Source organism: Schistocerca serialis, chromosome 7, assembly GCF_023864345.2.
Source record: "Schistocerca serialis cubense isolate TAMUIC-IGC-003099 chromosome 7, iqSchSeri2.2, whole genome shotgun sequence".
Classification (NCBI taxonomy): domain Eukaryota; kingdom Metazoa; phylum Arthropoda; class Insecta; order Orthoptera; family Acrididae; genus Schistocerca; species Schistocerca serialis.
Window position 1 is genome coordinate 490,317,712 of NC_064644.1, and position 25,752 is coordinate 490,343,463.

At 42.9% G+C, this 25,752-nt stretch overlaps 1 protein-coding gene across 1 annotated transcript in view; it reads left to right on the forward strand.

Moving 5' to 3' along the window:
• LOC126412270 (DNA-directed RNA polymerase III subunit RPC7-like) overlaps positions 1-25,332 on the forward strand; it is a 40,715-nt gene extending 15,383 nt beyond the window's left edge. Inside the window, exons 3-4 of the mRNA XM_050081777.1 lie at positions 1,946-2,236; positions 24,774-25,332. Of these exons, the coding sequence (XP_049937734.1) occupies positions 1,946-2,236; positions 24,774-25,008 (526 nt within the window). The 3' untranslated portion in view covers positions 25,009-25,332. The remainder of the gene's footprint in view (positions 1-1,945; positions 2,237-24,773) is intronic.
• Positions 25,333-25,752: the final 420 nt, after the last annotated feature.

A 25,752-nucleotide genomic window follows, 5' to 3' on the forward strand; every position in this document is an offset into this window, starting at 1 on the left:
GCAGAGGTTTTGGCGCCTGTATTTATCTTTGTGCCTACAGAGCATGCCTGTGTAGCGCTACATATATTCGGCGGCAGAACTAAGTTGTGGCGGCACCCACCGACATTTTTAAGAACTTCCGCTTGCTTTGCACTCGATTCTAAGCCGCAGGCGGTTTTTTGGATTACAAAAACCGGAAAAAAAGTGCGGCTTAGATTCGAGTAAATACGGTAACCTAATGGCCCTTGAGGCAGACCATGTTTCTAACTTCAGATGGAAGACAAAATTGTGGTTGACAAGGCCAAGAACTATTTCTTCAGGGTACACTGGGTCGTGTTTCAAAGCCAGTGTGTTACAAAATTGTATGGTATGACTGCAACTATGTTGTTATTTATACTGATGTTTAAGGAACGGCACTCTGTTGGGTGCTTAGTGTTATTTCCTGAAGATAACACAAGGATCTGGTGTGCAAAATACTATGCCATGATGTGTAATGCCACATTGCTACTGAGGTACGGGATGGTCTGTCATTTGGCACTAGAAGAGATATGTGCAAGTGCAGAGAGAGTCTAGTTGTGACATTTAAAGTTTGGACACCTTAAGAGGTTGTTAAATCATAAGATGTAGATTTTTATGAGCAAGAAGGAAATTTATTCATTATAAAGAGTGCTGTCAGGTGTGTGCAGGCCAGTGAGAGAGAGACTGGCCAATTCTGGCAGGACAGAGGGAGCATGTCACAAAAACTGAAGTCTGTGATGGAATTAGGAATGAAACGCCTCACAAGCAGGCAGTAACCGATGCCATTGAGAGCTTGTATCTCAGAGACAACAGTTTCACGGCGGCCAGCAGTGAACATGATTTGTCTCCTGCAATCCTATTGGCTACACACTATGGGTTCCCAGAGGGCAGATTGTAAGCAGTTCGCATTTTGTGGGAACACACGCCTCCCTGCCAAAGCGGCTAGCTTACTTGCCACATAGGCCACAACGAATTATACTCAAACAATACGGGAAAATATGTTAATGTATAAATTGAGATAATTATTACAGTAGTTGGGCAATCTGTATAGGCTTCAGGCACAATAAGCTGCAGTTGGGGAAGCCAGTGGTATGGCTCTGGACGTCTTCTGGCAACAGGGGCATGTTAACTGGCTTCTGATTAAATCATACTGTGATGCGTGGCTTCCTCCTTCAATGAGAGGATTTACCGGTGTGTGATCACACATTATTTTAGCTGCTGTATTATAATTTCCTTGTATTTTAACAAAGAATTTTGTAACATGTCCTTTGAGAGAATTTTACAGTTTTGCATACAGTATCCTTCTGTGTGGATGTGTGAATGGGAATGTAGTATGTATCAGATTTTAGTTAAGAATTTTAGCTCATAAATTGCAAGCATAATTTTTAACCATATTTCTGTCAAGTTATTTTAGTAATGGCCTTGGTCTTCCGTAGTGCAATAGAAAGTGGATCAAACACTTGAACTGTAATATGATACAGAATAAACTGCTACTCACCACATAGTTGAGCTGCAGGCAGGCACACTGAAAGCAGACTGTGTAGAAATATTCACATTCTTTCATGCACAATTTGCAAGCACATGGCCTCTGTCATCTTTTTGTTTGTGGTGGTTTTTTTTTTTTTTCTTATATCTGGAGGTGGACTCTTGTTCGCCAACTTATAATATCTAACAGTCTTCTTTCAGTATGACTGTCTCCTGGTAAATACCTCTTCTTTTCATATTTTTATTATTTTGTGATGGATTTTTTATTGTTTGAAGCAACTGAACTGTAATTTATTTACTTTCAATTTTTCAGTAGGAGCATATAGCTTAGTTTTTCAGTGAGAACCTCAGCATTCTTTTGTAGTTTAACTGCTGCATCAGTGCCAGTGCTAACATATACACATATTGACAGATTTTTCTGGCATATAATACAATTTTGTTAAATGAGACAATTTTTTGTCAGACCCACTCCGGAAGATGAGTACTGTGTGGAATTGCGGAGAGATTTCATCGAATGCTTGCACGACTCTCCTGCATACCTTGTGGCACAGACAGTTCGCTCTGACATTGAGCGCTACTCGGATCGTTACCAAGCGGCTGTGTCAAGCAAGTCGAAGCAGCAGCCGCTTACTTTTCCCACTTCTCACCTTCCCTTGGAACTGAGGCCTGTCGTAAAAGACAAAGCAAAACGAGAAAAGGCAAAGAAATCAAATGCTACTTCAACAGCGTCAAAGGCTGTCGACATAACTACCAGGTAAGTTATTCGATTTATTATAAAGAATGACTGTCACTTGCTAATCTGACACATAGTCTCTTTTTCCCCCCTCTCTCAAAGAGTCTGATGTTTCTATTTGACACAAGTGGGAGGGAGATATTAGTGAGTATTATTAAGATTTGGTATCTCAGTACTTCTTATTAAGATTAACCCACTTCTGCCTCAATTAATTTTCACTTCTGAATTTTATAAATCAGACATTTAGTTGTTCATTGTAATTAATGAAACTACTACAAGAAGCTAAACAAAAAGTAATTAATAATTTAAGCAAAAGAGGGTGTAACATATGTCATGCTAGGAAGATCATACATTTAAAGTGAAATAGATGACAGTAAATAAAATAAAGCAGTGTCTGTCATTTACGTTACATGAAGGCAACAGCATTCATTTTCTGTGGTATGGTGCAACACACACTATGCACAAACCATCATCACATTTGCAGCTCATTGTTCTTGGAATTCCTTTGTAGTTTTCTGTAGTGCAGTGTTGTCCTTTTTTTTCCTGTGGCATCATATCTACCAAATGACCTCTTTAATTATTTCTGATGTCAAACAGCACTCTGCCTTGATATGGGTTACCTGCAGGGTGATCAGGGCCTGTAGGGATTGCCGCATTGGAAGTCAGGTAACATTTCACATTATAACACTGAAATTACAGTTGTGGCATATTCATAGCTGCCTTTTTGTAGAGAAGCCACACATTATGTACAGACGTATCCAGTAGCCACATAAAAATTGGCTACCACTATTTCTTTCCTCTGATGCTCACTCTATATAATGCTATATTTTTGTGCATTTGGTCAGTTCTCCCCATATTTTTGTTGTATTCTCCAATAACATATGCTTGGAGTACAATTACTTTTTTCTTCTCTTGTCTGGAATATCAGCTCAGAGCTCACTGGATTGATCGCATAGCTAGTTGAAACGATTGTTACAGCAAAAATATCTAGCCATCTGGTAATCATCATTCCACTTTCCGTGCAGCTCTTGTAATCATAATCTCATGTCTTATTCCTTTTGGACATTGTCTTATAGGGTATAAGTTGACATTCTTTAGGCAGAAAATTCTCACTAATAGTGCCAGTTGCACCATAATCTCGTTCTTTTAGGTGAACCAACAATGTTGGCTATGTAAACAGATTGTCAAAATAAAACCTGTAGGGCAGATTTTTTACTTTTATCAGCATGTAAATCAATCATTTGAATCAGAGGTACAACACATTTTCCAAATGCCTTCTCAGACACTTCGTTCCATTGTGGATCAGTTCCTTGGTGTATTTAAAAATCCGATAGACAACCCATGTTTGTGTTTAGGCACTGTGCTTTGTACCCAAATCTAATGGGTTTACCTTTGAGAAATTGTGAGACCTGAGTTTCTCCTGGTGTATATAACTTTCAAATAACTTCTGGGAATATCTGTGTCACCTGGCTGAATTCCTGGAACTTTGAGAAATTGTTTGCATCCATACCTGCCAAAATACTGTATCATGCTCTCATTGTAATACAAATCTTGCTCAGGCTGTAACTTTTCTTAACATATCTGTTAATGGACAAAGTTTTCACATTTTATTATTTGCATTAATTTTTGTGTTAGGACATGAGTGAATGAATCTCTTCATTGTTTCAAATTTGTCTCTTCTCATCATCTTGTGCACCATTTCATTTCTCATGACCAACCCTGAATCCCGGTAACATCTCCTGCTATAGCCCAAGAGAATTAGAATTCCTAGAAAACATTTTATCTCCTATTGTGTTATTTTGGTAACTGGGCAGTTCTTGAACAAAGCGTATTTTGTAGATTCGGTACTGAGAAATTTAATTATTTCATCGTTCCAAAACAGTTCAAAGCAAAGCACTGGAGACAAGCTTCTGTATTTACTGTGATCATTCTCAGGAAATAAAGCGTTATCACTTTGCAGATCCTCCAATCTCTTATTAAGTTTTTGAGATCTGTAGCTTTTCTATTTCATCTGAAATGACATTTTGTGGTTTATCATCATGAGAGCAATCTGTCTCAGGTTCATCACCTAACCTGTTTTTGTAGGTCAGTACCACTTCTGGACCAGCATGAAGTTGCCTTGGTCCAAGATTTTCTATTTTTCCATCCCCATCTTCTTCACCAGAATATTCATCTGATTGTACATTAGCTTCATATATCCATTGCATCTTCCTCCTCCTCAAGAATAGCATTTTATGCACAGACAGGCTTCTGAGAAAGAGTGAAACGTTATATTGACTGTTCTGCCTAGAGAAACACATGTGCAACACACAAAAACTGGATTTGGAACCATAATAATTAATTGCATTTTGTGGCTAACCTTAATACAAATTTCAACACCTTTAACATTATAATTAAGCAAAGATTTTAAAAATTGTGTGGTATATTGCTTCAGAAAATAGTACAACAATACGCATCTCAAATGCATGCATTGTTGCCAAAAAGAGAAAACAGCAGTAGAATGTTAGGTGACATATGCAAACGTAGTTTTCATGCAGCATTCTTGTATAAGACATTCTTAATAGTCTTGCCGCGTCAAATCAGAATAAAAAGGCTTACTTTCAACGACAATCATAATCTTCATCAGGATGTCTAAGGAGGTTATAAACAAAAATTCAGTTGCTTATTACAATTTGACACTGCTTAAAAATCAGTTCCATGCTGATCAGATAGAGCTGTCATTAACCCAAAGATCGATCCGAACACCACAGTACTCTGCTAGACACGATCCTGTCAGAGGTTACATTCCTCTGACCTACACAGCCTGTTATAGTGGGACTTATTGTTTAACCTAGACTCTGAACCATAGTGCATCTCACCATTTTTCATGTAGGCAGGAGTTGCTAGAGGTGAAAGTAGTGATAAGTGACACAAAAATATTCCAGGACTGACTGGCTATCCTTCCCGAAACCTTTGTATCCATAGTCTGCCAGTTCACCAGTGAGCCAACGACCCACTGTGGATGATATTGGGGTGAACATTATTGTGTGGAAAGTGTCAGTTTAACATTTGTGATACTCTCTCGGCCAGGTTACTTTTTATTATGAATCTAACAAAGTACTGCAACCTCAAACCAGCCACACTTCTCCAACCTGTGACCCTCACCGGACCTTACCTTTAGGGCAGTTATCAGTATGCTGTGCTCCAACATGTGAATTCTGCCATGGTAGAAGTGAACTATATTTCAGAAGCTCAGTGTCCTCAAAATAAGGATGCACATTTGAAATTAGATAAAACAAGATCAAAGCTGGTGCTCCAATGTGTGTGTGGTGCTGCTCGAGATACAAAGGCCACACAAGAAACCTCACACACATAAGTTCCTGTTTTATAAATGCCACTACACATCTCTCTGCACATAGTTCTGTGTTTGGAGTGAACATATTAAATTAATAGAAGTGGATGGTATCAAGTTCATTGTATATGGTACATATTCTCTGTCGCCAGTGTTTGGATGTCTGCATTTATTTTTCAAATAACAGCCTGAGGATGACATTAATTAAATGTTTAAACTAGTTGCTTAAATAATAAAATTTTAAGGAATAATTACCATTGCTGGTATCCTTTTTCTGTGAATTATTGATCAGGCACAGTTCTGCATCTACATTTGTATTCCGAATGTACAAAAACAGCTAATTACGTTGGGGATTGCTTTTAAAACGTTTTGCCACATGGGACTTCGCCCACCTCACCAGGATAGTTAGGAAACCTGCAAATACATAATTTGGCATTCCCCAAGTCAGTAAATCCCACAGACTGTGAATAGCAATCAAAGGATCATTGGCGACAATGGTATCACAACACGTAGGTAATTAACAGCTTGCCAGTTTACCACACTCACGTACCTTCACACCCGGGATAAACGCATCACACATGCCATAAGCTTTGTTTATTAACATTTGCTTCTAAGAATTGACAGTTTGTGACCAGCTGAAATATACACTGAAGAGCCAAAGAAACTGGTATACCTGCCTAATATTGTGCAGGGCCCACACGAGCAAGCAGAAGTACCGCAGCATGACATGGCATGGATTCAACTAACGTGTGAAGTAGTGCTGGAGGGAACTGACACCACAAATCCTGCAGGGCTGTCCATAAATCCGTAAGACTATGGGGGACTGGAGATCTCTTTTGAACAGCATGTTGCAAGAAATCAGAGATATGCTCAATAATATCATGTCTGGGGAGTTCGGTGGCCAGCGGAACTGTTTAAACTCTGAAGAGCGTTCCTGGAGCGACTTTGTAACAATTCCGGACATGTAGGGTGTCGCATTGTCCTGCTGGAATTGCCCAAGTCTTTCGGAATGCACAATGGACAAGAATCAATCCCAGTGATCAGACAGGATGGTTATGTATTTGTCACTGGTTAGTCATATCTAGATGTATCAGGTGTCTAACTGCATACATCCCACACCATTACAGGGGTTCCACCAGCTTGAACAGTCCCCTGCTGACATGCAGGGCCCATGGATTCATGAGGTTGTATCCATACCTGCACATCCATCTGCTCGATACAATTTGAAAGAGACTTGTCCGACCAGGCAATGTGTTTCCATCAACAGTCCAATGCCCATGTTGACGGGTCCAGGCAAGGTGTAAAGCTTTGTGTTGTGCAGTCATCAAGGGTACACAAGTGAGCCTTCAGGTCCGAAAGCCCATATCAATGATGTTTCTTTGAATTGTTTGCATGCTGACACTTGGTGATGGCACAGCATTGAAATCTGCAGCAATTTGTGGAAGGTTGCACTTCTGTCACGTTGAACGATTCTCTTCAGTTGTCTTTCGTCTCGTTCTTGCAGTATCTTTTTGCAGCCGAAGGGATGTTGGAGATTTGATGTTTTTACCGGATTCCTTATATTCACAGTACACTCGTGGAATCGATGTAAAGGAAAATCCCCACTTCATCGCATTTTCGGAGATGCTGTGTCTCATTCCTCGTGCACCGACTTTAACACCATGTTCAGACTCACTAAGTAAATCTTGATAAACTGCTGTTGTAGCAGCAGTAACCGATCTAACAACTGCGCCAGACTCTTGTCTTATGTAGGCATTGCCGACCACAGTGCCATATTCTGCCTGTTTGTATATAACTGTATTTGAATATGCATGCCTATACCAGTCTTTTTGGCACTTCAGCGTACTTCAAACACAGTCATAAAGTTCACTGTTTGTGTGACTTTACTTGGACAATGTTACTAGCACTGTGTGTACTTTAGGACACTTACTGTGCAATCCCAGTGGAACGACACTCTCACCCCATCCAAACTCTGAGCCACATGTGCTCTAACAGTGGTGCTTCATGCCGCTTCTCACACTTCTTATTGGCAGCAATGTCAAACGCTATTGTTTACTGAATATTAACTCTGCTTCTCATTATATTATTGTCTGCTGTTTTCCGGCCTGGAGACAAACTGTGAATCTTGCATTAATAAATACTGATGACCTTGTCAACAGAACTGAAGTGAAAAGGTGCCCGTTCATCCCCATAAACTATGTCTTAAGTTTTACCTTCAGTTCTTTCTCAGTATCACTGCGTGTACTCCTTCCCTTTCAAGACCCCACTGGCTCCACTCCATGTTGACTGGTGATATTGAGGCCCACTAACTGCAGCTGCCTCCCACACATGCCATGTGGCCCACTTGTATCCTCACATCCCTGAATAATTTGATAGGCCCGCTGGATTAAAACACAAATATCCCCACTAAATACACTCTGATCTTTATGCTGTTGTCACCATTCTTAGTGTAAAAAATATTGCTTCAATGAAGATGTTTACCAGTTAGTTACTTTCCATAATGAGTATGTTTAATTGGTTGAATTTTTGACTGGAGTGTACACTGTGTTATGGTAGTACAATGCCATATCTCACCTAGCCTCCTTTGTTTTTAAACTTTCAATGACTTAAAGAAAAACATAAACCATATTTCTGATCATTGATGCTATTAGCTGGGAATCTTTTCTCCACTCTTCCCATCACTAACATTGTAATTAATTAAATTTTCTGCAGAGACTAGCTTTTCCACCAATTCTACTAATTATGTTTCCATTCTGCCATTAAGTATGCCAATTAGCCAACCAACCTTTATTGTCTATTACAAATATTTAACTCTCATTTAATAAGCATCTAAATCTCTCCCAGATATATGGCCTTGTGAAAGTGTTGTTTCACTTTGACATGTATATGCTTTGCTTAGCCACCACACATTTCGTTCATTATTTAATCCGTTTATCTCTATTCACTTTCTCATACGAATCATCACTTCACACTGTGGACAAAATTGAACAGGAGTTTAGTTCTCCACCTTACTCAAGGGTGATATAAGAAGGCAATGGTGATCAGTGCTTTGATGTGATGCCGTCGACACCTTCAGACTTTCTGCTGCTGTACACACTGATCCATAATTTTTGCCTCTTTTTTTCCCCAACTGTGGGCATCAGTGTATCTGATTCAGTTGTCAGACCACACTTATTGTCTTAACCTTTCACCTAGATCCATAACTGCCTTGACCTAGATACGTGGTCAAAAATTATCTGTTAACTTAATCCTTACTGTTCTCTTTTTGTTATCATCATTCATACTGTTCTCACTAAAGGATTCTCGTACTTTGTTGGGAACAATTTGTCTCCTCCATAGGTTCTTCTGCCTTCTGCCCCACTCTCCCAGCCCCCCCCCCCCCTCCCCCGTCTGTGGGCTCACTGTTGTTTGACGGGTTCGTGCTTGGCTAACATGGGACCCTGGGACCCCAGCCTTCACAGCATCTTTTCCCTTTCGTGCTGCATGTCTATCCTCTTGCTATTCTCCCCCTTCCCATGGGGAAAATGCCTGGGATGTTTTTGGAAATATGTTCTGCATTTTCAGTGGTCAATACCAGTACAGTCTCTCCATTGTTATTCGTTCCTTTTTTCTTTCTTCGTTCCCCTTGTCCTATCCTCCCTCAGCTTTGGTATTTGAGGTTCCTCTTCTTCTTCCTCCCTGGGCACTCTTAAAGGCCAGCCCACGCATAAGATGCATAATAGGTAACTGGGTAATGGGTAACTCCCAGTCTCGGGTTGACAGGTAGAATTCGCACGTACCCCCTGGTACAGGCCAGGCCAAGGAGGGATGACTGCCTGAGCTGCTACCTTCTCAAATTTCTGATTGGTCCCTCTGTTAGGTGTTCAGGAGGTGTGAACAATCACCTAAGGTGGGTGCACCCCCCTGAGAGGGGCCCCCAGTTGTAAGGAGCGCACCATCGGAGTCGCTGACAATAATGGGGGATTTTCTCGCAGTGAGACAATCATCATCTCCATAGCCAGTGTCTCATCATCTCCATAGCCAGTGTCTCATCCTCTCCGTAGCCAGTGTCTCATCCTCTCCGTAGCCAGTGTCTCATCCTCTCCGTAGCCAGTGTCTCATCCTCTCCGTAGCCAGTGTCTCATCCTCTCCGTAGCCAGTGTCTCATCCTCTCCGTAGCCAGTGTCTCATCCTCTCCGTAGCCAGTGTCTCATCCTCTCCGTAGCCAGTGTCTCATCCTCTCCGTAGCCAGTGTCTCATCCTCTCCGTAGCCAGTGTCTCATCCTCTCCGTAGCCAGTGTCTCATCCTCTCCGTAGCCAGTGTCTCATCCTCTCCGTAGCCAGTGTCTCATCCTCTCCGTAGCCAGTGTCTCATCCTCTCCGTAGCCAGTGTCTCATCCTCTCCGTAGCCAGTGTCCCATCCTCTCCGTAGCCAGTGTCCCATCCTCTCCGTAGCCAGTGTCCCATCATCTCCGTAGCCAGTGTCCCATCATCTCCGTAGCCAGTGTCCCATCATCTCCGTAGCCAGTGTCCCATCATCTCCGTAGCCAGTGTCCCATCATCTCCGTAGCCAGTGTCCCATCATCTCCGTAGCCAGTGTCCCATCATCTCCGTAGCCAGTGTCCCATCATCTCCGTAGCCAGTGTCCCATCATCTCCGTAGCCAGTGTCCCATCATCTCCGTAGCCAGTGTCCCATCATCTCCGTAGCCAGTGTCCCATCATCTCCGTAGCCAGTGTCCCATCATCTCCGTAGCCAGTGTCCCATCATCTCCGTAGCCAGTGTCCCATCATCTCCGTAGCCAGTGTCCCATCATCTCCGTAGCCAGTGTCCCATCATCTCCGTAGCCAGTGTCCCATCATCTCCGTAGCCAGTGTCCCATCATCTCCGTAGCCAGTGTCCCATCATCTCCGTAGCCAGTGTCCCATCATCTCCGTAGCCAGTGTCCCATCATCTCCGTAGCCAGTGTCCCATCATCTCCGTAGCCAGTGTCCCATCATCTCCGTAGCCAGTGTCCCATCATCTCCGTAGCCAGTGTCCCATCATCTCCGTAGCCAGTGTCCCATCATCTCCGTAGCCAGTGTCCCATCATCTCCGTAGCCAGTGTCCCATCATCTCCGTAGCCAGTGTCTACTAAATGTAAACAGAATTAGGCTAACAATTAAAAAAACATCCCAGTTGCACAACTGTTCCTTGTGGTTTCACATACTGAAGACGGTCAGTCCTTTGCTATAGTAAATGTGTGTATTATTCAGAAAGGTGTTGATGCAATTGCCGGCCCCCTTGAATGGTGAATTCTTCCCATGGTGTTACTTACAATAATCTGCTTGATGATCTGACCGAGGCAGGAAACCAAACGTGCCTTTCTGATCTGCGTATCATCGCAGTCCGTCGGATGATGAAAATGGTAGTGCATCCTTAGTACCCACACACACTTTTTTTTCTCACTTTTGATAGTGATGCTTCAGTCTGAGATCAAAGCTAGCTATGAGGTTATCACAGTCTGACTGTACATTCCGAACCCGATGCGCTGCTAGCAGTGTCATCGTTTCAACCACACTCGAACATCCTGTTGACACCCGTCCAAATGTGTAACCTGTGGTAGGGATGTCCATGAGGGCGATTGTCCACGGCCCTCTCCCTGCTTTATCAATTGCAATGGTGACCATACCACCTCTTCCTGAGATGTCCCATATATCTCGATGAGCGGGCTGTCCAGAGGATCTGGGCAAAGGAAAAACTGTCTTACCCGGTCAGTCGCAAGTCGTTGCATAGTCAGAAGCCCTGTGTTCTACTGTATGGCACTTAAAGTACTGTTCTTGCTACGTTTCGCTCCATGGACAGGGTCACACAGACAAGCAACCTCAGATTCAGCACTGCTGTTGTAAAATCGCCCAGTTTCATGGTAGCATCACTGTCTCCCCTCCAGCAGTGTAACAAGCCACCAACTTTTGTCTCCCAGGGCGAGGTCACCTGCTAAACAACTGTCAGGCTGAAAAGAACAGAAGGAATACTACCGCAAAGACTTCTTACGTCCCTGCAGCCAACAAACATCTGAGTCTTCCCCTGTCAACTGCAAAGGCACCAAGAAATGGAACAAAGGCAAGCAGTCTTAGACAGTGTCACCGTGTGATACTTTCGTCCAGCTGACCTCCTTGTTGTCAGTGCACACTGCCAACCGTGTTTCTGCCCTGGACCCCACAGACAGACAGAAGGAGAATGCTGACATGTCTGTAGATCTCATGGAGCCAGATCCTCCAGCCTCTGCACCCTGTAGCAGTCAGCCTTCAAAGGCGGGTACTCACCAGCAGCCGAGGTGACTCCGTTTTTTTCTCTCTTCCCCTTTCCTCGTCACGAGACTCTTCCATTGGAATGATCGCAGCCTTCGATCCAACGAAGGGGACTTACGGCTGCTCTTGGAATCACAGTGTCTACTTCTTTTTTGCCTCCAGGAAACAAAATTGCATCCTCACAACTGCTTTGAGCTCTCGCATTTCTTCCCGGTCCATTTTGACCTTCCTCCCGAGGAAGGCATTCCGTCTCAACTGGGAGTCATGCTGCTCACCAGGGATAACATACATAGTCAACCCATCTTCCTGACTATCCGGCTTCAAGCTGTTGCAGTTTGCATTTTCCTTTCTCACTTGATCTTCTCCCTTTGTACCATTTACATCCCTCCGTCATTCAGTGTCACCACTGCAGACTTCCTCAAGCTTATTGGCAACTCCCTCACCCCTTGCTGCTACTTGGTGACTTTAATACGCACCATCCCCTTCGGGGCTCTTCCAGAACCTGTCAGACAGGTGCCCTCTTGACTGATCTCTGTCAGCTTAACCTCATCTGCCTTCACGCGGGAGCACCCATCATCTCAAGTGGTCCATTCTCTAGCATGTACTTGAGCGACCATTTCCTGTGTGTTATCTGTTTGCTGACTCGTACCACACCTAGATGCACATCCAAATCGTAGCTTTCTAAGGTCGATATGAGGCTTTACTCCGCCCTGGCGACCTTCAACAAATATTTCCCCAGTTTTGATGACCAGGTAGATGTTGTGTACATAGTTCCGCGTAGTCAGTGCGTACACAACTTTCCCAGTAGAGCGCGCACCGCTAAGCACAACAGCGCAGGCGCAGCGCTCGTCCGTCTCCGCACTACGAGATGGCGCTGTCTTAGAGACTAACCAAATTCTGCTTTCGCCGATCCGTGTATTAATATGTCACGCAGCCAATGAGATTGCTGCTAACGTGGAACCTTTTCTCCTTGCGGATCACACTTGCGCAGTGATACCTGAACGCTCGAGGTATTATAACGAGTGTACAGACCTCTGATTAGTCAGTCTGCATTAGTCTGTGCATTAGTCTGCATTACTCTATAGTCAAGTTTCAGTCTGCGCCTAATAAGATTATCATATTCCTGTACATAGCCATGAAGAGAAATGTATAGACACTTCGTCAAGTATCAGAGTTATGTGAGAATAAGATTAACGTACCAAGACCAAAGTAACTTCAGATTGTCAATTGTAAATAGCATCCAGAACCAAGTTAAGTAAGGTTTATGATTGTTATTATTTTAATAAATGTGTGTGAAGATTAATCAAGTTCTGTTTAAACCTGGTCACCATCAATCTGCTACTCTAAGCATGCAAGTGGCATTTCTGTCATCTGACCTAACGGCAGAAGATAAACACGCCACGATAAGACCACGAGACACATTGCTGACACTCGCCTACTTCGTTAGAGTGACAAGTCAAATAATCTGATGGTGTGTGTACCGAAGGTCTTACAGTATGCACACCACAGTGGAATATCTTACAAATGTCATCCTTACCAACGCAGAATGTTTCATTCCTCCTATTCCTCTTTACTGTGCTGTGTCCTGATGCCTTGACGGACTGAGGTGTGCCGCGACCCAGTTCACATGTAGAGACGTGCTGTTTTTAACAGTCAACCTATGATGCACACTGCATTCATTATAAACGCTTCCATGCACAGTGTCGTGCTTTTTGGGATAGCAAAATAACTAGCTGGATTTCCTTTACTAGTTTTTGTAACAGCTTCACACCCTCTTCCGTTGTGTGGAGCAACCTCCGATGGCTCTCTGGGACCAATTTCCAGGCGGACCATAGCAAACAGTGTCGTAGTTGATCCTGTTGCAACCTCCAACACCTTGGGCTGCTTCTTTGTGAGATTTGTAGCTCCACCCACTATCACCCTGCCTTCCTCCATCGGAAATGAGTGGAGAAGGCTCGGGCGATACCTTTCTCTTCTCAGAATCGTGAGTGCTACAAAGCCGCCTTTACTATGAGGGAGCTAGATAATGCCCTCACTTTACCCCCATCCTCTGTCCTAGGGCCAGATGATGTTCACATTCAGATGTTGCAGAACCTTTCTTTTGTGGGCAAGTACCACCTCCTTCACATGTAAAGTTGCATCTGGGCAGGGGGCATGTTTCCCAGATGCTGGCTTGAAGACAGTCATAACCATGCCTAAGCCCAAAAAAGACAAACACCTTCCTTCCAGTTATTGTCCCAGTGCTCTCACCAGCTGTGTTTGCAAGGGGATGGGACATATGATTCATGCCCAGCTGGTCTCGCCATTTGTCAACTAATGCGCAACGTGTATTTCAAGCACGCCGTTCTACAATTGACCATCTCTTCATTTTATTCACTTTATTATGAATGGTTTTCTATGGCAATATCAGATTGTGGTCATGTTTTTTTATTTGGAGAAAGCCTACGACATCTGCTGGACGATTGGTATCCTCCGTGCTCTCTACATGTGGAGCACCCGAGGTCACAAGCTCTGTTTCCTTCGTCAATTTTTAAATGACTGAATTTTCAAGGTACAAGTGGGTTCTGCCTTGTTGGACACCTTTATCGAAGAAAATAGTGTGCCTTGGCGTTCCATCCTGGGTGTCATCCTCTTTGCTATTGCCATTAACCATATTATGGCCTGTCTCTCTTGGGCATCTCCAGCTCCCTTTTCGTTGATGATTTTGCAATCTATTGCAGTTCTTCACGGGCTTCTCTCCTTGAGTGGTGTCTTCAGCAATGTCCCGATCGTCTTTACTCCAGGAACATTGACAATGGCTTTCACATTTTCACTGACAAAACTGTTTGTATGAATTTCTGGTGGAGCAATTGGTTTCTTCCACCGTCTTTACATCTTGGGCCTGTTGCTCTTCTGCTCACTAAAACTATGAAATTTGTGGGCTCATGCTCGATAGGAAACTTTCTTGGTCCTCTCACGTGCCTTATCTGGCCACCCACTGTATGCTGTATGGGTCCTTAGCGATACTTCCTGGGGAGCAGGCTGGGCCACCCTCTTCTGTTCGTACTGGTCCCTTGTCTGTTCAAAACTAGGCAATGGGTACTTTGTTTATTCATCTGCACATCTGTCCCCCTTATGCTGTCTTAATACTACCCAGCATCGCGGCATCCATTTGGCCGCTGACGCCTTTTACACTAGCCCAGTTGAGTCTGCATGCAGAAGCTGCTGAACCACCGTTGCTATACTGCCGTGACTTTTTCCTCAGCAGGTATGCATGCCATTTGTCTGCTATGCATGGCCATCCATCTTGTGCCGCCTCCTTCAATGACACTTTTGATCACCAGTGTGGGGTCTCTCTCTCTTCTGTTACCTCCTGGAATTCTCTTTTGGCTCTTGCTATGGCAGCTTAACTTCAAGCTACCAGCAACTTTCCCGGTGGGTGTGAGCCCTTCACCACCTTGGCTTTGTACAGCGGCCCGTGTTCACCTTGGCCTTCATTTTCTTTCTAAGGACACTACTCCAACCTCACTCTATCGCTGTAAGTTTCACGATCTTCACATGGAACTCCGCGATAGTACCTTTGTGTACACTGATGGCTCTTGGACTGACCGTGGTGTCGGGTGTGCTTTTGTCATTGGCACCAACGATTTTATAGTATTGGCTTCTGGAACACTGCTCAGTATTTGCAGCAGAGCTCCTTGCCCTGTATCTGGCCACGCAGTTCATTCAGAGACACAGGTTTTTCAATTGCGTCATCTGCTCCAACTGTCTGTACCCTTCAGAGCCTCTGTGTGCTGTACATTGCCCATACCTTAGTGCAGTGGGTCTAGGAAAGCTGTCACTTGTTCACTCTTGATGGAGCCACTGTGATGTTTATGTGGGTTCATGGTCACATTGGCCAGATGGGAAAAGAGGCCGCTGATGCTGCTGCCAACATTGCAGTCCTCGTACCGCGGCCTGCTAGTTCTTCCATTCCCTCCGACGAGTCTCTGTGTTGCCGTCTGTCAGCAGGTGGTATCACTTTGGCACCACCACTGGTCCTCTGTTCATGGGAACAAGCTTTGGGGAATTAAGCCTATCCAAGCAGCTTGGATGACCACCTCTCGGCCCTCTTGCCGTGAGATCATTTTAGCTAGGCTGCATATTAGGCACTGTCTTTTTAGCCATTGCCATTTGTTAAGTAGGGGACCCCCCCCTCCCCCACTTAGCCATTGCCATTTGTTAAGTAGGGGACCCCCTCCCCCACTTTGTGCTCATTGTTCTCAATCTTTGATGGTTTGCTATTTCCTGTCAGAATGCCCCTTTTTTTAACCTCTTACATTCTCATTTATGTTTGCCATCTTAGTTATTGGCCTTTTTAGCAAATGACGCGTGGGCTGTAGACCACATCGTACTTTTTATCTGTTGTAGCAATATGGTGAAGGGCATTTAATCTTTAGTTCAGGACTTCCATTTCTCTATGGCGTATTTTATGGACCTTTCTCGAAGTCCCTGTTTGCAGCTGTCTTTCCTTTCATTGATTGGGCTTAATGTGTAGTTGTTTTTAACTCCTTTCATCCCGCCCACCCTTTTTGTGTTCTATGGTTCTGACATGGGTGTGTATGACTCTAGTTGTTTTTGCACCCTAAAATAAAATAAAACCCTGCAAGGTTGCCAATGGCCATCTTCCATCCTGCATCTAGCCCTCCCAGATGGCCTTTGTACAGATCTGTAGGTTCCCATTCTCAGGCAGGAACTTACAATGAACATTTTACTGAACAGGGACTTCTGGCCATCTTCTCTGCCCACCATTCAGTCTGTGGCCCTGATTCCATTCATGACCTGTTGCTTCAACACTCCCTCCCCTCCTCTGTGATCCCCATCCATCCCTCCTCTGCCCCCTCCTTTCCCCTCCACCTCCTTCCCTTTCATTCCAGTCAGTCAACCAACCAAAAGAAATTTATTCTTGCTCTGACCAGGGTATAGGTAACACATCCAGTAATTCCTATGTGAACAATTTTGGGTGCACATTTCCATGTGGGTGATAGTAATTAAATTCCCTACAGCAACTGAAGCTGCATCTGCTGAAGTAGCAAACGAAGCGAACATATACCTGTCTTGAAAACTTAGTGTGCTTGCTTTTTATCAATTGCGCATCCATTATCAGATTATCCACAACTATATTCTTTGAAACAACTCAAGCTCTGCAACCAGCACCTGTGTTTTGTCTTTCACATGCCCCTTAAAATTATAATTCTGTTCCACTTACGCTAGTTAACTTCATTATTAATCTTAGTCTTGTACTCTCTCACTCTCTCTCTCTAATTCCATAGCATCTGTTGAGGAATGATAACCAGTCCCATTCATTTCCACCATTTTTGAGATTGATTCTTTATGTGGTTCATCACCATTATAGGATGCTGCAACAGTATCAGAATCTACCTTAGTAGTCATCTTTTTCAATGGTCTCTCCACCTGCTATTCTATTTAAAAGCTACATTTTGTAAACTATTCACCAATTTCATGCCTCGTTTCAGTTTTTAATCTTACCATTTCCAACTACACATGAGAATTTTCTGCTTGCATGTTAGAATTTACTTTACATATTTTAGTGGCGAGTTCCATCTGTGGAGATTACTGAATTTTGCAATTAGTGACAGCAGCAAGACATTTTGTAATCAGGCTTTACCCCTGGGGCCAACTGCTTTGCCACTTCTTCTCTTTCTGTTTGAGTGCCATAAACTACGACCAGCACTGAATTACTCACATTAATTTCCAGTGATTCATATTTCACTTGTTCTAATGCTACAATTCTTTGAGATTCTGCCCTCGTCTCCATGTCTGACAGTACTCATGAATACATATCTGGACTAAAAACTTCTGAACTCCTTAATCCTCTATTACAGTATTAAGTGTCCATTACAATTAGGTCCTTATCTTATACATTTGTTTCTACAGCGTCTTTAATTACATATGACCTTTTGCCTTAGAGTTATTATTTTGATGTGTGAAACCATTTGAGATGCAAGGAATTTTACGAATATCTCATTCTGGTTTTATCACTGGCACACGTTTTTGGGATGAAGCACTTTACGTACAATCCATTTTCTTGAAATTGGTGATAGATAGCAATATCTTCCCAAGTTAAAAAAAATAATTAAATATGTTCACTACATTTCATACGCAGCAACATATGACTTAACATGCACCAAACGCAGAAATGCAGATTCGTAGCTGTTGTCATACTTTTGATACAACCACAATAGGAGATTTCACTCGTCACCACCCTCATATATTTATAGTGTGCTGAGGGCAGTATGAGAGGAGAACGAGGAGTACACTGAAAGACTGATAATGATCAGTGACGAGAAAGCACACATTTAGTGACGGATACTCTACTTTCTACAAATCAGCTCAGGCAGCAAATACTGAAGTTCAACTACTATTCCAGAAGCTAAGGATAGATGGTTAACAGTTCTTGTCCCACTAGAATGTTCACTGAAGACGGGCTGTTATGGAATCGCTAGAAGCAGATAATGTGACGCGAAGTACACAAGGAGAAGACGGTCTTCTCGGTAGTAGAGCTGACGTGGAACTGCATGTTCTGCTGCGACACCGGCACGTATCACTTGTCTGGTGGTGCCACTGCTGCAGCTTTGTGGTGCAGCAATCACTGAGTTATATTCTGTCTCTGGAGTGGGTTGTCGACCTGTTAATGCCTGGTGGTGCAAGCTGTGCTTGTGACACCACACTCTTCCCCCCCAAATCTTCTGACCGTGGTTGCATATGGCTGCAGTGCAAACTGAAGGCAAGGGAGGAGGTCTGAGTGGAGATGCAGCAGATGGGACGGAAATTGGGACTGCACCCAGTGACTGGCTTCCGTCTGCACCTTAGCATTCACCCTGAGCCCTCACGGGAACATTTGGCAAACTGCAGGGAGGACACAAGCCGACATGTAGGGCTGGAGTCTTGAACGCTGGAGGACCACTGCTGTGATTGCTGTTATGATAGCATCGGGGATGAGGTTGCATCTACCTCCATGGCAAGCACCTCAGGCTGACATGCCATATGTTCTGCAGCAGATGGCCGTGACCCTAGCTCCTGACTGTGTGCTGAAACTGTTGAATGAAAGATAGCAGCAGAATCAAGTGTCAGAGAGTGACACTGGTTCCCATTGTCTTTTGAGCAGCAACCCTGTGAGGAAAGAAACCAAGCACATGTTGTGTCAAAGGACACACAAAGCAGTCCCCTGTTGCCATTGCTGTCAGGCTGGAAGGTCCTGAAGTGCACTGTATTCAGGATCTGAAAATGAGAATTTTTGTACTGACCAGTGCTCGTCTTTGGTGCGTGCAGCAGATGAAGCAGGGTGCGATGCTGGCAGCCTTGCAGAAGTTCAGCCAGGGAAGGTCCATCTTAAGGCATCACATGGTAGTTGAACAGGAACAGTTGCAATGCCTGCTCCTTTAACTGAGTTCTACGGAATTTATTCATCTGTGCCTTGAATGTTTGCACGAAGTGTTCAGCTTCACCATTTGATTTCAGGTGGAACGGTGTCATGGTCTCAGATACAGTACTGTTGGTCGTGCAAAATTGTTCAGTTTTCTGTTAGGTGAGCTGTGGTCCATTGTCAGGCACTAGCACTTCTCGCAAGCCCTTGATGCAAAAAATTGAAGTAAGTGTTTTGATAGGACTGGCCAATGTCATAGAGTTTATCGGAACCACAAAGGGAAGATGTCATGTCTTCAGTCTGGGCATCCAGCCCTGGCCAAGAATAATGGCGTCGGTCAAGCTGTTTTGACCTCGCAGTACCTCAGTACCCCTACTGCAACAACCTTACAACATCCTGCTGAAAGGCGCATGGGATGATAACCCGGGCCTGGTTATTCGCAGTTGGTAACAGTAAAACATCACACGGTGCTGACAAGGGTTGGCGGTGAACGAAGTACAAACATACGTCCAGCAGAACTATGTTTTTCACTCTCCTTGGTCATCCCATGTGCGTGTAATTCATCACAGTGTCTAAATCTGCAATTGTAGCTGTCTCCTGTGCTGTGCGATGCAAGACCATTGAGAAATCGTGAACTGAGGAAGCATCCAGTGTGTTTATTCGACAACACGATGCATCAGAGGAGTCAAACTGACCATCCTTGTCCGCCTGTAACCTTGAAAACATATCAGCATTGAAATGTTGAGCCATAGGGTGATATAACATTTCATAGTTGTACTTTGTCGGCAGGAAAGCCCATTGTTGCAATTTTTGCGCTGTATTTGGCAGGACAGCGTTGATTGGGTGGAAGAGTGAGTGGGTTAAGATCCGTGACCAAGTAGGACTTCCTTCCATAGAGGTAACGATGAAACTTGGCGGCACTATAAATGATCACCAATGCTTTTTTATCAATCTGACTGTAATTTTCCTGAATCTTAGTCAGAAGTTTGGGGCAACTGCTGTTAGATGATCTGTTGATTCAACATGTTGCGACAGAATGGTGCATAGGCCAATAGAAGAAGCATCAACCGCTAACACAATTGGCTTAGCTGGATCAAAACATATGAAGCATGTGGTACTAAGTATTGCCCATTTCAATCGATTAAAAGTCAGCTGAAATTCCCTGATCCATGCAAACGGAACATTTACACTGTAACTTGTGAAGCAGAGCTGCAGTCTAAGAGCTGTGAGGAATGAACTTGAAGTAGTAGTTCAGTTTGTCTAACACTGGCTTGCAATTCCTTTAGATTTTTGGGAGCCAGCAAATCTTTGATGGCTCGCAAATTAGTCTCGGTGGGGTGAGTATGAATACCCTGCACATTGATGACATGTTCCAGATACTCCATTTCCATCTGGAAAAAAGGGCACTTGTCTTGAGGCCTGCTGATAACCGTACTTGAAAAAGGCACGTGAGATTGGCTAAATGTTCTGCAGAATGTCGAACATGACAATGTCATCCAGGTAATTTGAGCAAGAAGGCACCTTAGCAGTTACTTGTTCTAAAAGTAATTGAACATAAGCATCCCCCAAGTCTATTTTGGAAAAATAATTACCCTCGTCCATCAGTTCCTTTGGGCAGGGGCAAGGGGTATGTGTTTATCACTGTCTGAGAGTTCTCAGTCAACTTAAAATCAACACAAAGACATCCTGAAAGTTTGCAAAGGATGAATAATGGGGAAGACCACTGACTTGCACTGATTGGCCGTGATGACCCTGTCAGCTTGCCATTGCCATAAATGTTCAGTGACCTGTTTCCTAATGGCAATGGCCAGTTGCCTAGCCCAACAAAACTATAGTTGTGCATTGTCTTTGTCTGATACGTGAGCTAAAGAACTGTTCGTACAACCCGTCACTGAAAAGTTTACTACACAGCTTGAAGCTTGTCTGTAGTGACGTCTGTTGAAATTTGCAACACTGAATTATGGATTGTCAATCCGAAAATGTCAAGAGTGTCTAAGTCAAAAATATTCTGTGAAGATTTGGCAGAATGCGCTGTGAATGCAACTGCCTTTGTTACACATTGAAAAGTAGCTGACATACTGAACGTTCCTAAAACTGGAGTTAACTGTTCATTATACGCTGACAACACGTGTAGCTGGTCTTAGTATTAGTGACCCTAATCGTTCATGAGTAAGTTTGTTCAGAAGTGTAATGGAAGCACCATTGTCCAGTTGCAATTTGACATCTTTCTTAGCTACTATCAAAGTAACAATCACCTTGTCCTGACTACATTCCTGTCATTGCTGTGGGCTGCTAAAGTGCATGACATATGCAGTGGGCAAAGATTTAGTAGTGGACCTGTGTTTGCATCAGCATGACTTGTTTGGCACATGAAAATCACCCATCTGGTGTTCACTAAGTTTTGTAATTGGGTGACCTTTCACAACATTTACTACAGCCACTGGGCTGCACTGTTCCATGGATGGGTGTGCTGTTGGCAACATTAATGATTTGAACTGGTTTGGTGGCATGTTGCTTGGGAATTTGTCATTCATGCAGCTTTTACATGCACACTGACTGAACATGGCCTTTTGTAACACAAAAACAAGAAGTAGCATCGCAACTTGGGCACTGAGCATGCTTATGGTGACTAAAGTACTTTGGGCAGGACTTTGCTATGGTTTTTTGTCTACCAGCATTCTGCCTGTGTGGCATCTAAAGAAGGATCAATTTGTTTCAAAATAGAAGCACGAATTCTATTGTCACAAATATTTTGAGTTATAGTGTCATACAGCATGACATCGCTGTATGATTGTCCACGACGACACAAAAATTTGCAATTCAAAGCTAAACCTTGTAATTCAATGATCTGCTGTTTGAGTTCGAGCTGCTGCTCACTGAAGGTGGAAAAGCTTGAACCTTGCAGCAGCCATGAGTTGTTGTTCATCAAAGTAAGTGATTAACTTGCTAACTAAAGTCTTAAAACTCTTAACTGTTCTGGTTGTTCGTCAGGAAAATAATTCACTATTATCCTGTAATCTTCTGTGCCCACTATGAAAAGAATGCTTTGCTCTTTTTACCTTGCATTTGGTGCCCCTCCATATGGTTCATCAATTGAGCTAAAAATTCTGACCAGTCCTCATGCTGTTTGTTGAAACTGTGGAATGGTGGAATAGCCGTTGGAGGCTGCGGTTGAGGCTGCTGTGCCGCTTGTAGATTCTGCTGTTGTTGTTGTTAGCTCCATCACAGCTTGCAGCAACTGCTGCGTTTGCTCACTCTGTAACTGAATAACGGGCATTAGAGAATCGTCTTGTGATGCAGAAGCCACCCCTGTAAGGAATTTCGGTTAGATGCCACACACAAAATAACACACTCGTCTCAGTAGTAGTGTCTGTCCTGAATCAAAAGTCCACACACTGATGTACCATGCATATAGAAAGAAATAACAAGAAATAGATAAGAAGTAACAAGGGTAAGTGGGTAAAATCAAAAATTAATTCTGTAACTTGCACAGATCCTTTTCCTGCGTGGCATCAGCTGTTGTATCACACTTTTGGTGCAACCTGAAAAGGAGATTTTACATGTTGTAGCCCTCAACTGTTTACAGTGCGCTGAGAGAAACACTGTGAGAGGAGGAGGAGGAGAACATTGAAACACTGATAATGATTAGTGATAAGAACACACACATTTATTGAAGAATACTCAGCTTTGTACAACTCAGCTCAGACAGCAGATTCTGAAGTTAAGTTGCTGGTGTGGACTTGCTAGAAGCAGATGATGCAGTGTGAAGTACACAGGTATAACATAGTCTTCTCGGTAGTCAAGCTAACTTGGAACGACACACTCTGCTGTGGCACCAGCACTTGTCACTTCTCTGGCGGTGCCTTCGCTGTGGCTTCTTGGTGTGGCAATCGCTGGGCTACATTCCGTCTGTGGAGTGGGTTGTCGACCTGTTGACACCTGTGGTGCTGGCTGGTGGTGCGAGCTATGCTTACACACAATAGAGACAACCTTTACTTTTCACTGCAAAAATTTCTTGCAATAATTTACTTAATGTCAAAAGATCACAATAACAATGTCCATTAATGAAATGATAGGCAATTCATCATGAAGTGGAGAATGAAATAATAAGATAAGCAACAAATCACACTTTTTTACCAGATAGTTTCTTTACAATTGTTTGATAAAGATTGCTATGCAGCTGTCTTGCATACTTTGCCGCTCACTGAGTCAAGTTAAGCAGCTTCCTTTTGCACTGAATCATACGCCGTGTGAGAGGTTCACCATGTGAGGTAGCCATCACTTCCACCTGCTAACTGGCATCAAGCACGTGGTCTAGCAGACTTATGGTGAACCATCCTCTGTGTGAGATCAGCTATAGTGTTTTCCCTCCTTCTTTGACTGGCTTGACAATAATGCTTGTATCACCTCCAAAAAGGAATAAAATGATGTACCGTTAACATTAACTGCAATAATATCAAAAGTAAAGGTTGTGAGGTGGATCCTGTGTGGACAGTGTAGCCAGTGGAGCACTTGCCTGCGAAAGACAAAGATCATGGGTTCAAGTGGTGGTCTGGCGCACAGTTTTAATCTGTCAGGAAGTTTTAAATTGGAACACACTTCACTGCAGAGTAAAAATTCATCCTGGGTATGGAGAACATTTTAAACAAGATTAATAACAGATATATTTCCAGAATCTGAGATGCAGTCTATTCTATGACGCAGTGTGAAATCATTACCAAAGTCAGTTGGCATAGGGATAAACTGTGCTCAGATTTGGCAGCATATGCATAGCACCAAGAATGGATTGCAGCTGGAAAAACTGTCACTGTCATATAGCCTTTGTGGTTAGAATCCAAATAGTGAGTGCATCTGAAATACTTCTTATGGCCTCATGTTGCAACCACTTTGGTAAAATTTAAACTAACAGGATTTCTAGGTTAAAACCTGTGATACTCTTGTAGACCCATGAATGTAACTCATGTTATCTTGAAACTGTAGCAAGATTTGTTTGAAATATGTTGTAATTAGGTGCCAATTCTGGCAGCTCAGGTGGTTTCTTAAATTAATGTCTTATATTGTAGCAGTCATTGAGAGTAAAACAATTTAATTCACACATCAATAGAATAATTTTGTAATATGTGGTACAGTTGTATAGAAGCCAATTGGTTATCTTAGTGAATGAATACTGACAGTTCATGGCTAATTATATTCATGATTCCTCAAACATTTCTTTCTTGCATAAAACTACACCGTCTCTTTTCCCATAACTTTCTGAAAAGGGAAAAAAAATGTCATTCTCGTACTCAATGCATTCTTCTTATACATGGTAAACTTGTTACTGACTTCTTTGACCATCTTTACTACTTGAATAATTTCAGACAAATAAATCCAAGTCAAATAATTTCTCTCTGTTTCTCACCATTTCATTTTGTCACAAATTATACTTTCTTGCTTCATTAATAAATATTTTGTCACTTCTCATATAACAAATATGCTAATGCCAGGTGAGAAAAAAGAATGATATTTGATTTTTGAATAGTATTGTAAATTATAATAATATTGTGTGGTTTAGGTTAGAAGAACTAGAAAAGACAGAAGGTCAGCTAGGAGATGCAGAAGAGGAAGAAGAACAGAAGGAATCTGAGGAAAAGGATGCAGATGATACTGAAGACAAAGACGAAGAGGAGATTGAAGACCCCGATGAGGAAATGGACGATGGAACAGATTATGCAAATAATTATTTTGACAATGGGGAGGGCTATCTAGATGACGATGATGACAATTTGGAGGATGGACCTGTATATTGATGTGTAAATGAATGTAAATAGTGTGATAGGTTTTTATCATGTAAATATGTAAAATACAACGTAATTGTAATGGCTTACATTGCCACTTGTTGACAAATAGCGTGCTGGCTTCTGTCTTGGGGTTCTTTGGCCAATGTTTGATTAATGATTTTTGTAATGTTTGGAGGGTGAATCTTGGAGATTGCCAGCACTCGTGCTGGCGAAAAATCAGAAAAATCGTCAAACGCACATTGCTAAAAGGACCTGATTCAGAAGCCACAGGCAATTTGCCATTTCCCACAGATTAAAGAATCAAAATAAACAGTTGATTGTTTGTGTGTTTAAGATTTCTTTTAATAGTAGATCTTATCTGATAAATATTTTGTGTCTAAGATGTCCATATTGTGTGACATCGTAAAATTAGTAGTTGTATGGCAACTCTTCCTTTCCCAAAAAGGAAGCACCGTGTAGCCCACCTGATTTACTTGCACAGATGCCTTCAGTAGCTGGCACCTTCAAAAACTGGTTGGAAAGTTGGTGGTGAAAGGAGGCTGTTGTCAATGTCGTCCACACCAAAACTTGGAAGTTCAAACACTTCAGTATCACTTCGATGTTGTCTGATCTGCAGTTCATGGCCAGTTCAAGCCTCACATACTTTAGTTCGATACGGATAAATAGGTAGCTATGTATTGCATCCGGCAGTCATTGTCGAGTTGCAACGTGAGTACGGTAACCTAATACCAATATGGCAGTTGATTTAACAGT